The sequence below is a fragment of the Phoenix dactylifera genome, chromosome 6 (assembly GCF_051530095.1).
Source record: "Phoenix dactylifera cultivar Ajwa chromosome 6, Ajwa_hap1_PhDact_Kaust_v1.1, whole genome shotgun sequence".
NCBI lineage: Eukaryota > Viridiplantae > Streptophyta > Magnoliopsida > Arecales > Arecaceae > Phoenix > Phoenix dactylifera.
The window spans coordinates 5,966,078-5,980,605 of record NC_143195.1 but is presented as its reverse complement, the minus strand read 5'-3'; the positions used below and the strand labels follow the sequence as shown (position 1 = coordinate 5,980,605).

Genomic DNA, 14,528 nt, shown 5'->3' with positions numbered 1-14,528 from the left:
CATTAGGTCAGCCAAGAGCTCACATCCTCCCGTGCTCACTGCACAAGACTTGCAAACCATGCTAGCTACAATGACATCCTCACTTAGAGTAGAGACACAGTTCAGATTCTAGAGGTATAGGAATAGTGCCACATTTTCTAACAAACTCATAAAAAGCAAAGGAGTGGGTAGCCCTAGGGTCAAACCGGGTGTAAGCGTAACAAGAGGATACCCTATCATCTCTCCTAAATGATGCCTTCCTCTTGGGATAGTTATTTGAAAATTGACCTCCCTGCTGCCCTCTAGGCCTGGATCTTTTCCTGCATTCTCTTGCCTACCTAACATTTTTTGTTGCTTGTTCCACCACTTTTGCTTGTTGACTACTTCCTTATAAACGATCAACCCCATCAGCCATACACCAATCCTGATATCTGATCTCAGTCCCTTCTCCAATCTTCGAGCTTTACAAGCATTGGTTTTTACCATGTCAGGAGCGAAGCGAGACAATTCGATAAATTTGGCCTCATATTGGGCTACCATTATGCTACCCTGTGTCATCTTTATAAATTTCTCCTCCTAGAATCCAAGGCTCTCAGGGCAACACATTTCTAGGAACTCCTGGCAAAATATGTCTTGCAACACATGTCTTGGGGTAACACATGCCTTGCATCATTCTCATGCTGCCTTGTAACAACTTCTTACCACTCATAACTTCACCTTGCTGTTGGTAAGCTGCAAAACAAACCTTCTCTGGATCTATGCAGTCCAAGACAACGAAGGCTTTCACCATCTCTTTTAGCCATTTTAATGCCTATGAAGGTTCAATCGAACCCTCAAAGATTGGTGGTACCATTTTCTTGAATTCTGTGATGCCTTTCTCTATCTTTATTGATTGCTTAACCTCAATCCTTAGTAAAAGACTAGTTACAGCTCGAACAAAATTGGCCATTGGGCCTTGATTTTTCGGTTCTTTACCAACTCTTTGATTATTGTCAGCACTGATCGGAGTGTCATCTTGATAGAGGGTAGAGTTAACATCCCTCCTATTGACGGGCAATCATCCATCCGGTGTTCGAAAGCTTGCAAACCAGACCTTTCATCAGTTCCTCGACTTTGAAAGACGGAGGAAAAGCCCCTGATTCCGACCATCCGAACTGCATTAGCGGTGTGCTCGGAGGAGATGGAGGCCATGGTGGCTGGGGAAAATAAGGATCAACAACCACTGGATCAACTGAAGGGGACTGAGAAGCCCTTGTGGTCGGCGGTGGCGCGGGCTCCATGGAGACCGCAGTGGACCACCTCCGGGATCTCCCAAGCCGAGCTCCGGCAGAACCAGAGCATCTTCAAGGAGGTATTGGTGTTACCCTCGAAAGGATCAATAGAGCCAGGAGGGCATGGGCGTCGACGACCGTGCTAGCCCGGAGTCTTGGCCGCCCTATTCCAGTTGAGAAGATCATGAAGGAGATCCAGTTCAGGGCAAGGTTAGGCAACAGGGTTGAAGGTTTCCCATTGGTGGCAGGCCATTTGGCCATCCGCTTTAAGAAGGAAGAGGAGCGGGATATGGTGCTCAAAGCGGCCCTTGGTTGGTAGCGGGGCAACTATTGGCCATGGAGAAATGGAGGCCGGATTTTGTGCTTGGAGTCCACGGGTAACTAGGGTCATCACGTGGGTGAGATTGCCGGCTCTTCCCCTCCAGTTCTGGGATCGAGAATCGATCCTCGACATCGCCGGGGCGGCCAGACGACCATTGGCGGTCAACGCAACGACGGATGGCAGGAGGCGATTAGGGTTTGCAAGGGTCAAAATAGAACTTGATGCCCTAACACCCCTGCGGCCAGGGATCTATCTTCAAGGGGTCTCGGACCTGATCTGGTAGACCTTCACATTTGCGAATCTGTCGGGTGTGTGCTACCAGTGTGGGTGTCTTGGCCATGGGAAGGATAACTGCAGCCCTCGGTCTCCGGCACCGGTCGAAGGGGGGATCCCAGGATCGAAAGACATGGGGATGGAGCCACCCCTGATTCCGATGGATGAGTGCCCTGACCATCTAATGTGGCCGACATATGGGCCATGGCTGGTCACCAGCCGGATCCGCACACCGAAATCGGTTGGTGCGGAGTCATCGAAGAAGACGACTACCGGGGTGGGGGGCCAAACCAACCCGGGTCACCTCGCTGACAACCTCTCGCCAAGTATCCTGCTAACCATCCTACGGCCACCCAAAGTTCCGGCGGGGTTCGAGGAGCGGAGGATCGTGGTAGCACCTGACCGGGGGAAAGCGCCGGCGGTGGAAGCGATCGACGGTGACTCGGTCTGCCCCGGCGAGGTAAGCGTCTGTGACCCATCACATTTCTCTGAGTCAGAGCTGATCCAACTCGGCGAGGTGGCACATGGGCCCTTAGGAGATCAAACGAGCTGAGTGGTGGTGGCCCAGACCGCAGGGAGCCTTCCGAATGGGGAGGCTGGGCCATCTAAACGGGCACGTAGCCTAGTGAAGCAACCGGCGAATGGGCCCGCAGGCCCAAGTCGGTCGGGAGGGCGGGATTCTGAACCCGTCTCTGTGATTGGTGCTCCCAAAGTTGGTTGTGCCGCTTCGGCAGCTCGGCTGCAACGACCTTCGGCATCGATCGTGGCAGCTCCAACCTCCTCATCCTCATCCTCAGATCCAGGGTCGTCGATGGTGAAAGCGATGATCTCTATAGAGGAAAAGGTTAAGCACAGGGGTAGGGAACCTCCGCTGCACTCTGTCACTGAAAAATCCAATTCTCGAAAGAGCGGGGAGGTGGCTGAATCCCAGGGTGGAGTCGAGGTTGAACACCGTAAACGTGGTAGTGAGGTGAAAAGGAAGGAAGTTGCCAGTGATCCTGATGGCAAGGGATCAGGAGATATAGGGGACGACACTCACCAGCTGCAGCAGGCCGACCACACCCGGAAGAAGGGGGGAAGGTCATTGAGGAAGGTTGGGGAGAACAGGAAGGAAACCCAGGGAGGTGCTGACGAGGGTGGGACATCAACTTTCAGGCCGGGTGACCAAGGGGAAGTTGGTGTTGGTACTAAGGGTATACAGGCCACCGAGGAGACCCATAAGCGTATGGTATCCAGCTGAAGAAGGCCATGCGGGGTTGGGATGGCTCTCACAACTCAAAGGGGTCTAAGACATGGGAGGGATGTCACCCCCTTTCAAACTATTGATATGAAGATCCTTATATGGAATTACCGGGGTGCGGGGAAACCGTCGTTTAGCCTGGCTTTTCGAAGGCTAGTTCATACACATGAACCAACCATTTATGTACTCCTTGAAATCAGACTTTCTAGTAGAAGTCTACAACAAGCGAGAAGGAGGATCCCTAGGTCTTGGGGTTTTTATGCAATTGAATCTTAGGGACTGTTAGGGGGCATTATTGTTATGTGGCAGTTGAACAGTTGCAGGATTGATGTCTTTAATGTATGTAATCAGAATGTAGTGTTGGTCATATATGAGGGAAACAGACAATCCTGGGTTTTCTCAGCTGTCTATGCTAGTACTGATTACCGGGTGAGGAGGATATTATGGGATGAGGTGGGCAGCCTGATCCAGCATGGTTATCCTACACTAGTGGCTAGGGACTTTAATTGTATTGATAGTCCATTGGAAAAGAGGGGAGACAAGCTATTCACGAACAAACTGGAGGTGAAAGAATTTCAGGATTTCATCATGGGGAGTGGATTGGTGGATCTGGGGTTCTCCAGACCGAGATTTACTTGGTGCAACAATAGATTGGGCCATGCCAGGATTTGGGAGCAGATCGATCGGGTGTTCGCCACAGCTGGGTGGATTGAGTGTTGGCCTGAATTCAGGGTGTGCCACCTGCCACGGATTGCGTCGGATCACCGCCCCGTGTTGGTAAGCACTTCCCCCATCATTCAAACTAATGGTCCATTTTGGTTTGAGAAATTATGGCTTGCATACCCACGATTTTGGAAGGTGGTGAGGGAAGCTTGGCAGGTGCCGGTATGCGGGGATGCCATTTATAGGGTGTCACGTAGGCTGGAGATGACCAAACGTCATCTGAGGAGATGGAATAGGGTCGAGGTGGGGAACATTTTTAGGAAAATTGAGGGTGTTGAAGCAGTGATTGCAGATATTCAGAGAAGAGAAGAGCAGAACGGTGGTCTGTCTGAGAAGGAGCAGACGGAGCTCTGGGCATAGTTGGCCATACATCATTCCCTACTACGACAGCAGAAGATCTTCTAGAGACAGAAATCACGGGTTCAGTGGATATTGGAGGGGGACCGCAATACCAGATTCTTCCATCAGGCCACTATTATCCACCGTCAAAGGAATAGGATTTATAGCATCAGAGAGAGCAGTGGTCGGTTGACTGATGATTCTGACCAGGTCAGGAGGATTTTAGAGGACTTCTTCAGATCCAGATGGATAGAGTAGACCAGTGGTGGAGGGCCTCCCACCCTACCTGCCCCATCCAGGAGGGTCACGACTGAGGAGAACACTGAGCTGATCAAGCCAGTGTCAGCATCGAAGATTCAGGAGAGCCTCTGGTCCTTGGCTGAGGACAAGGCCCGGGGCCGGATGGATTTCCTCCTTTATTTTTTAGGAGGTATTGGCATATAGTCAGGGCGGATGTGACTGAGGCTATCATGTGGTGTTTCAGCTCAGCCAATGTGCCAAGTGAGTGGAAACAAACATTCATAACTCTCATTCCGAAAAAGCAGGATGTCACGGAGCCGAGCCATTATCGTCCTATTAGTCTCTGCACTACCCTCTACAAGATCATAGCCAAAATCGTGGTGAGGAGAGTGAGAGGGGTATTGGCTGAGTTGATTAGTCCTGAGCAGGGGGCCTTCATTGGGGGGCGGTGTATCTCTAATAACACTTTAATAGCCCAAGAGTTTATGTGTGATCTCAGGTAGGCCTCACGTAGGAGGGGGTTGATGGGTATCAAGTTGGACATGGACAGAGCTTATGATAGACTGGACTGGGGCTTTGTGGCACACTCCTTAGAGATATTTGGGTTTCATCAGCAGTGGATTAGATGGGTCCTGAGTTGCATCAGGGATCCCCTCCTTTGCTATTGTGGTGAACGGTATGCCTATGAGGTTCTTTGAGGCATCAGTGGGTCTGCGACAGGGCTGCCCGCTATCACCCCTACTATTCATTCTCTACTTGGATGCCCTATCCTGAGCCCTCCGATATGCCGTTGAGACCCACGCTCTGGAGCCCTACACACCGAGGACAGGTACCTTCCAGTTGTCCCATCTATTGTTTGCTGATGATTGTTTCTTGATGGCTTTTGCGAGCAGAAGGTCGGCACGGACACTTCGGAGGATAATTGTTGAGTACTGTAGTGCATCCGGTCAATGGGTCAACTTGGCCAAATCGGCCATTTGCTACAGCCCGAAGATCGATGCTCAGGTGAAGGCCACCATCACAGAGATCTTAGGGATTGAGGAGCAGGCATGCACCATGAGGTATCTAGGGATTCCCATCATTGGTCGGTGACTGCGCAGGGTAGACTGCTCTGGGGTGGAGCAGAGTTTCCGACAGAGATTGGAGGGGTGGCAGGCGAGTACCCTGTCCATGATGCGCAGGGTCACCTTGCTCAGGTCAGTTTTGAGCTCTATGCCCCTGTACATGCTTTCGAATACCATGGTTCCGATATCTTGCCTGAGGCAATTGGAGCAATTGATTCGGAGATTTGTTTGGGGTGGCCGAGAACGCGAGGGCGGTACTCACATGCTTGCTTGGGAGGTCCTATGTCAGCCGACTAGCAGCGGGAGATTGGGCATCCATTCTCTTATTACTAGGCGGGAGGCTTTGGCAGCGAGGATGTGGTTAGATTTCTACTGGAGCCGGAGGGGCTTTGGAGCAGACTGATGAGAGCAAAGTATGGGCTGTGGGGGAGATGTGTGCTCGAGCTCCTCAAGTTCTTCCTTGCATCTCCTGGGCTGTGGGGGACGGACGCAGCATTGGTTGGCAGGATTGTCGCTATCCAGATGGCCCACCATTTTTGACTCGGGTGCGACGGCCGGGAGTAGAGTTAGTGACTTATTTGTTCCAGGAGAGTCCAGATAGGATGCTGATTGGATCCATCTCCTCTTCGGCGAGATCTAGCTGAGAGGGTGTTGGCTACACCCCTGCCCCTGGAGGGGTCGACGGACATGAGGGTGTGGAGATCGACTGGGAGGGCGAGAGTTACAGTCCATGATCTCCAGATGATAGTGGACCCAGGGCCTACATGGCAGCTGGAGGGTCGTTGGATTTGGCGACTAGGAGTCCACCCACGTATGACTTTGTTTCTGTGGAGGGTGGCATGGGGCATTCTCCCTACCAAAGGGATCTTGGCTGGGAGGGGGATCCCGATACCGGCTGACTGTGAGGGATGCCCTGGGAAGGAGGAGACCATCAGTCACGTCCTCTTTATGTGCCCGCGAGCGCTTCAGGTATGGGGCCTTGTATTGACCCACCGGCTGACATTCACCTCCACTGAGATCTTTCTGAGCCAGTTGAGGGACTCAGCTCGAATTTTTGACACGATGGATAGGGCAACAGTATGGGCTTATGTGGCATACCATATTTGGCTGGACAGGAATGCGAGGATCTTCGAGGGAAGGGGGTTTTATCCGAGATCAGTGGTTGGTAGAGCTCTTGCACATGCAGCTGAGTTGGCGAGCGCAGCAGCTGACATTACACCTGGAGATGACAGGGACATCTGAGGTTCCTCTTTGGCTCTTTGAGCGCCTAGGTATGCGATGATACCGATGGTATCCTGGGACCCCCACCTCCTGGATTTCTCAAGGTGAATTTTGACGGCAGCGTGTCGGCCGGTGGTAGCAGATGTGGTGTGGGTTTTGTGATCCAAGACCATGATTCTAGATTGATCATAGTCGGGGGTCGGCGTACTTTTGACGGGTCAGTTCCTGTGGCAGAGCTGCACGCGGCATGGGAGGGTCTCAACTATGCTAGAGCACACCTGGGTGTTCGACGGATACTCTTAGAGGGCGACTCATCCACAAGTGGTCGACTGGATTAGGTGCCGACAGGCTAGGCCGGATCTGCACCCGCTACTCCGAGACATTTGGAGCATGGGGGAGGAGTTAGATGTATTTCGGGCTTCGCATATTTTTCGGAAGGCGAACAGTGCTGCGGACTGGGTCGCTTCCTATGCAATCCATCATTTTGGATATCTATTTTGGGGTACTTACAATCGTGTGCCGTAGGCATTAGATCGTGTTTTGTCTTGTGATTGCTGTGGGGGCTCTCTCACCGACGTGTATAGTGAGAAGCCGATTAAAAAAAAAAAAAATTCAAACCTCATACCGACCCAGATAATTTTGAATATTCCCACCGCGAACACTGTTCCTCTGCAACAAACAGTATAAACTCGATTTAAAAATAAGAACAAAAATCCTTTTTCGTGAGTCACGCCACCGTCCAGTGTCCGCAGACTCGTTAAATTTCTCCAACCGAATCGTCCGAAATCCCATCTTTCTCCCTTTCAGAAAGCTTGTCTGAAACTTTTGTTTGAAACTTTGAAATGTCCCTTCCCTCCCACCACTTTCTTTCCATGCTTCGCAGATAGATAGGTAGAAAGCCACTTAGCCAGCCATGGGTTGCGTCTCCTCCGCCTTCCTCGAAGACGAGGACCGAATCGTCGGCGGCCCCTCCCTCGGCCACCATATCGTCTCCCTCACCTCCACCACCTACGGCCTCCTCACCACCCTCGACCAACCGCCTTCCCAAACTCCACCAACACCACCACCTCCTCCGCCGCCGACACCTCCACCTCCGTCTGCCCCCTCCTACACCCGCCGCTTCCTCCCCACCACCCTCTCCGAGCCCGAGGTCATCAACTCCTGGGAGCTCATGGCCGGCCTCGACTCCATTACCCCAACCAAGACCCCCCTTCCCCCCTCTCCCTTCCCCTCCCCTTCTTCTCCTGGAAAGGAAAACCCCCACGGCTCTCTCCGCTTCTCCGATCCCCAGCGGAAGTTCATCAACTCCTGGGAGCTCATGGCCGGCCTCGACTCCACCACCCCTACCAAGCCCCCCCTTGCCCCCTCTCCCATCCCCTCCCCGTCTTCTCCTGGAAAGGAGAACCCCCACCGCTCTCTCCGCTTCTCCGATCCCCAGCGGAAGTTCAACGTCCTCCGGCCACTCAACGCTGGCCAGCGTCCGGTGAGGTACTTGCTGGAGATGTTCGAGAAGAGGTGCCCTCCGGGCGGGGCGCAGGCGGCGGTGCTGTACACGACGACGCTTCGGGTGGTGCGGAAGACGTTCGAGGACTGCAACGCGGTGCGGGCGGTGGTGGAGGGGCTCGGGGTGTGGGTCCGCGAGCGGGACGTGTCCATGGACTTGGGATTCCGGGAGGAGCTTCAGGAGCTGATGAAGGGGAGAGGGGCGCAGAGGCCGGCCGTGCCGAGGCTGTTTGTGAAGGGGAGGGACATCGGCGGGAAGGAGGCGGTGCTCAGAGTCCATGAGGAAGGGGGGCTGGTGGGACTGCTGGAGGGGCTGCCGAGGGCGCCCCGGGGCGGCGGCGGCGGTGGAGTCTGCGACAGGTGCGGCGGGGTGAGGTTTCTGCCGTGTTTCCAGTGCAGCGGCAGCCGGAAGATGGTGGTGGCGGCGGTGCCAGTGGCGGAGGAGAAGGAAGGTGGGAAGCCTGGGAAAGGCAAGGTGGTGAGATGTCCTGACTGTAATGAGAATGGGTGTATGCTCTGCCCCGTCTGCTCCTGATCTTTTTTGTTTTTTTTTTAAAAAAAAATTTGTCAGAATACGGCGCCTTTGTCGAACAGAGTTTGAAAGGGGCAAGCATTTTTGGTAGGAAAAAATTTCTTTTAGATAAATATTTTATCTAAAAAATGATTCCTAAGAACATAAAGTCTGAAAAAATAGTTTTAGTAAGTTTGATTGATCGGCACATTCTAAAATAGTATATGTTTAGTTAAGTATCTAAAAGTTATATAAAATATTTATTATATTTTTAATAAATAGAAAGATCTACCAATAAATTTTGATGGTTTAAGAAAAATTTTGAAGGATAAAGAAATTTTAATTCTCAATGGTTGGAAGTATTTTTTAATATATCTTTTATGAATTTTTTATTAAAAATAAAAATTTTATTTTTATAAAAATACTACTTTTTGTTTTTTTATTTTTTGAAAACTTCAACCAAATAAGAAGTTTTTTTTTCTGAGGTGACCATATTTTTTGGTTTCTTTTTTGGGTGAAGCTAACGAGTCTTTTGTGTAAAAAAATGTAGATTGAGAGGGCTAAACATCTTTGTCTAAAAGAAATGTTACTGTCTTGTTAGTAGGTGAGGTTCTTGTTATTTATTCTTAGTTAGTAGCACAGCTGATTATGAGTTAACCCTCTCATCTAAACTATATTCATTTTTAGTTAGATTTTGGATTGAATTTATTTAAAATTTGATATGTTTTATGTCCAAATTGACCTATGATCAACTCTAGGTGATGGCTGTAGGTATGGTAGACTGGGCGTTGCTCATGTAATGGATAAAAGATATATCGACGGGGGGTTCAATGTGAAAAAAGAGGGTAAGTTTCAGCAGGAGCTTGGTAGTGAGAGATGGTAAATGACAAACAAAACTAATTGTTTGGAAATGCCAAATTATTGGATTAAATGGATTAGGTTAGAGGGACAAAAACAGGATTAATTTTTTAATCTCGTTATATAAGTAAAATAAATAGGAATTTAACATGCGGTTTCTCTATCGAGCTGTGGAAGGAAAGGACTTGTTGATTGGTCTTTTAATATCCAATCCCTCTTCCATCCCTTGCCACACTTTGCCACAGGTTTACATTGGGGTTGGTCATTAAGTTCCCCTAAAATATATATGAATTAAGTTCAAAAAGTGGATTAGGTAGATGCATTCACTTCCTAGAAACACCTTTTATTCTTCTGAAAAAGTGATTTAATGTAGTGCTCAAAAGAGTGTATGGCTGATGGAAGGCGGAATAAGCACCTTAAAGGAATTTTTATTCTTTCTTATTTTCCAAGAAAGTGCAACTAAAAAGATTACTAGACTGATGCTCAGTCACCAAACTGAGCCAATACTATTTTTCTTTTTTAATAAAAAAAACTCAAGGAACTAGAATTCAACCAAATTTTCAGATTATTAGTAAATGCTACATTATACGATTAATGTGATCCCCAACAAGTATAGTACTTGCACTGGCTTATTAAAGTTGCAAATAAACAGAGCTGACCAAGTGCAAAGATCAAAGAACAAACAAACCCAGCCTAAATAATGGACAAGCCAAACCGAGATATTTGATTTGTAAAGATAAATAGAAACTTAAGCTTAGTTCACTCAAGGTCTTTATTTTATTGTGCTAAGCTTGAATACCTATCAAACTCAACTCGAGTTTGGATGTGTCTCCTATTATCAAGCTTGAATACCTATTATTAGACTGAGCCAATGGAACTCAGCTTAGTGATATTCCACCGTCTCATGCCATATAGTTGGCTGCAAATGGATCTATAAGATCAAAGAGTCTAATGATTCACCTGCCCCTCTTCCTTGTTCGGTGGAATCGGCACAGGATTTGTTACATCTGCTGAGAGTATCTGTGCGGAGCCCTAGGTTTGCTCAGGCAGGGATACTTAGAGCATATCTAGCTTACTACATTTAGTTAGACCGGAATGCGCGATTGTTTGAGGGCAGGAGGTTCTTTGCGAGGATGGTGGTGGTTGTGCCACTAGGTTTGCTGTTGCTTTTTGGGTGCCCCTACCTCTTGGTCATCTCAAGGTGAACTTTGATGGTAGCGTGGCGTTGGATGGAAGGTTCGGAGGGGTTGGATTTGTCATTAGAGATCACCTTCGGCGACTGGTTGCAGCGGGTGGCCGGTGTACGCCAGGGCTCACAGTAGTTGGGGCAGAGCTGCGAGCAGCTTGGGAGGGCATATCCTATGCAAGGCTGGTGCTCGGTGCTGGGCGGGTGCACCTCGAGGTGGATTCATCTATAGTTATCGATTAGATCCGGGATGCAAAAAGGTATGGTGATGGTCATCCTCTTATCCATGAGACTCACAGGCTGGCTTTGGAGATGGACGAGTTTGAGGCAGTACATGTATTCCAAGAGGCGAACAGAGCAGCAGACTGGGTCGCCTTTTATGTTGCATGGCATTCCGGGGAGATCTGTTGGACTTCCACAGTAGAGCTCCCACCCCCATTGTATTTTTTTTCTTCTTCTGATTTGGCAGGATATACTCTCACGTTAGAGCTATATGAATTGCCGCTTTCACCAAAAAAAAAGAGAGAGCCTAACGATACCATTGATTGCTATAAACCCTAGCTTGTTGTTATGGACTTCAATCAACAGAAAGGCACTGACTATGGGTATACATCTAGTCTTTTGGCAGTTGCAGTCCTTGTTAGATGGCCCATAATAATTGGACATCAAAAATGCCTTCTTACATGGCCATCTTGATGAGATTGTGCATAGAAGTAACCACCGGGCATTGATCCAAATAGGCCTCACTATGTCTGCTTGCTCTTATATGTTTTAAACAAGCTCCAAGAGCTTGGTTCCCATGACTCGGTATTATCTTCATAAACTTGGGGGTTTTTGGTTCTACCATAGATCATTCACCTTTTATCAACCGGACTTCTTACATCATAATTTTGCCTGTCTACATTGATGATAATATGCTCATAGCCACACAGGCATCACTCATGCTGCCATCAATCATATCTTTACTGCTTTTTAGTATGAATTTCTATGAATGATCTAGACCAACTTCGGTATTTCCTTGGCATTGAGGCTGCCTCATCATTTTCAGGTCTTGTGCTAATATAATCAAAATATATGTTTAATCATTTAGAATGAGCAAAGTTGGATGGTGCAAAACCTATTTCCATCTCCATGGCTTCTAGCTCTTAACTCTCCTTGCGTGATGGAAATCCATGCTCAAATCCTAATAAATAAAGTAATATTGTTGCAGCTCTTCAATATCTAACATGACCTAGACTACATATTGCTAATGTAGTCAATTAAGATTAATTACTATCCAACTAAGGTTCCATGCAAAGCCGTTAAGCACCTCCTTTACTATTTAAAGCAAAGAATTAATTTTGGCCTGTACTTTAAAAGGTAATCCACTTTGCTCTACATCCTCTTAGATATAGATTGGGCTAGAAATCTAAATGACCATCTACTCATGCCACATCTCAACAATCTAGAAAATAGCAATCAACAAGTGCCATATGAACTAGGTTTGATAAAGTCAAATTGGCGAAAGTCATGCAATCCTCTCTAGATTTGATGGAGTTCGGCCATGATAAATTACATCAAGTTTGGAGGGTTAGGCTAAAGGATTGGAAAACCAAGATAGCCATGATAGACCGCAATGCAAGGTGGGTGAATTGGTCTCAAGATTGTTCCAACACAACGATTATGCTATAGGATGATTAAAGAAGGCCAACATAATAAGTCATGTTAGAATAGGCCAAAGGAAGATTATGATATGGCAAGGCCAATGAAATATTAGTATCAGTCTGACAGTTAGTACAGAGTGGCCATCACAATGATCGTGTAGTGGTGAAAGGCAATCAGAGATAGTTATCAAAATAGGTAATAGGGGAGAAAGTGGATAACAATTATCAGAGTGAACAGTTATTATGTATCAGTATAAATATTGGATTTATACTCTATAGAAAAAATCTTTGACAATCAATTCAAACCTATTACTTCATTTTTGTTCTATTTTTTTATTATGTGAGTAGGCATAACTTAGTTTATCTTCTGTAGCCCAATTCTACATCCTTACCATAGCCCAATGTTATATCCTTTTACTATAATGCGGTGCTACATCCCTCTACCGTAGCCCCGCATGATATTCCTGGCTAATTTTATCTCTTTTGGATGGTACATGGCATGATAATAGTAAAAGTCTTCGAAGGTCAAGGTATCTAGACCATGCTCTAGACTCTCTTCAATCAACATCCTTCTAACTAGCCCAATGTCGTTAGCATGCCTACATAGTCATCTCTCCTTTGTCAAGCAAGCTTGACAGTACACCCTATGCCCCAACCAACCGAGTTTTCTAGCTTGCTTGGAATGAAATGGAGCGGAAAGGGCAGCAATAAGCTTTTGGCACCATGATGGGACCATTGTGTAGCTACCATCAAGTCACGCGAAAGGAGATCAAGCAACTACAACAAAAGTGATTGTCATACTTGGACCACTCTTAGAGCAGTATACTGCTTTTTTGGTGTTAATACTGGAACAAGTCAATACACTTGCTTCTATTATTGAAAGTAGGTATGGTGTGCCATAATATGTTCCAATCTAGACTATGGAGGAATTAGCAGATCCTATCCTCATGGCATTTAATTTGATTTTTCTATTGCCATAGCACGAGATTGCTGAGGCTATCAAGACATCCATCTCTTAAATTTCGGCCTATCAAGAGGAAGAGGCTAAAGACTATTGTATGGAGTTTTTGAGCTATATATGTTGAGGCAGGGTTGAAATCCTACTAGTGACTATAGGATTACATCAGACTAAATAAAAAATTGGTATTTCAGTCAGCACTGGACTGGTACTTGGAGCCATCAGTTCAGTACTTTATAGATCATTGTTGGCGATGTCGGTGAACCTCCGTTGACACGGATCTTTATTATCAAAGCTCATTTTTCCTAAGTGGAAAAGGATGGAAGGAGGCAGTGCTATCGCCCTACAATGCAGCCCATTCCAATCAAGAGAACTGAGGGACAACCATGTCCATAGAAGCCACTACACATTCCTCAGATGTCACACATATTAGACCCATATGCTGGGGGCAGTATAACAACATAAGAGTCAATTCAAACTGATACCTGGCATTACATGAAGTTGGAGAACCCCATGTAGATTATGGGTGAGAAATTTTGTAGCCGATATTTATATCTCCGGAAGGTTTGTTTGATCCAAAAGTAGAAATATATAAGGATTACTAGTAGCATGATAAAATACAGTCCTTCTTAAGCTATATCCTCAAGGTTACTTTACTTTGGACCTAAGCTAATATAGTCCTTCACTGTTGATAGCTCACCAAGACCTCAAGTCTACTCGCTACACATTGTTATCAATTACAACGAGGTAGACCGAGTGTAACATCCCTAGTGCTGAGGTGAGGCCCACTTGAACTAGTTTGAAGAAAGTAAAGAGACAAGATTAGTCAAAGGCTGATTGATGAAATGTTGACTTCCCAATTTAGAACCTTTGAACCAAATGGCAAGCCATTAGTGACCGTATTTCAATTCGGCAACACAACATGTTTATGTGGATGTCACGATTTATGATGGTATTCTAACTTGGAAAACCAGTTAGAAGTCAGTGAATCAAAACAAGCTAGTTGCTTCGACCAATACTCAATGTTACTTGCCACGATAAGTGAAAGGAGATCGGGAAGAGGTACGACTAGTCAAGAACAAGAAGGATAAACACCAAAGAGTAGGACCAAAGGCCTAGTTATAGCAAAGAAGTGTACTGTTGCCCAAGGTGACAACCCAAGAGGGGGGGTGAATTGGATTTTTCTAAATTTTTAGT

At 47.1% G+C, this 14,528-nt stretch overlaps 2 protein-coding genes across 2 annotated transcripts; both read left to right on the top strand.

The window, feature by feature from the left end:
* The first annotated feature begins 6,138 nt into the window (after positions 1-6,138).
* LOC149753262 (uncharacterized) lies at positions 6,139-6,693 on the top strand. Its single transcript, XM_089923769.1, has one exon. The coding sequence runs from the start codon at positions 6,139-6,141 to the stop codon at positions 6,691-6,693; it is 555 nt and encodes a 184-aa protein (XP_089779895.1).
* A 612-nt stretch (positions 6,694-7,305) lies between these two features.
* Positions 7,306-10,206, top strand: LOC103697617 (uncharacterized). The gene has a single exon (XM_088724172.2). It carries the CDS (start codon positions 7,586-7,588, stop codon positions 8,708-8,710), a length of 1,125 nt encoding a protein of 374 aa, XP_088580298.2. The 5' UTR covers positions 7,306-7,585; the 3' UTR covers positions 8,711-10,206.
* Positions 10,207-14,528: the final 4,322 nt, after the last annotated feature.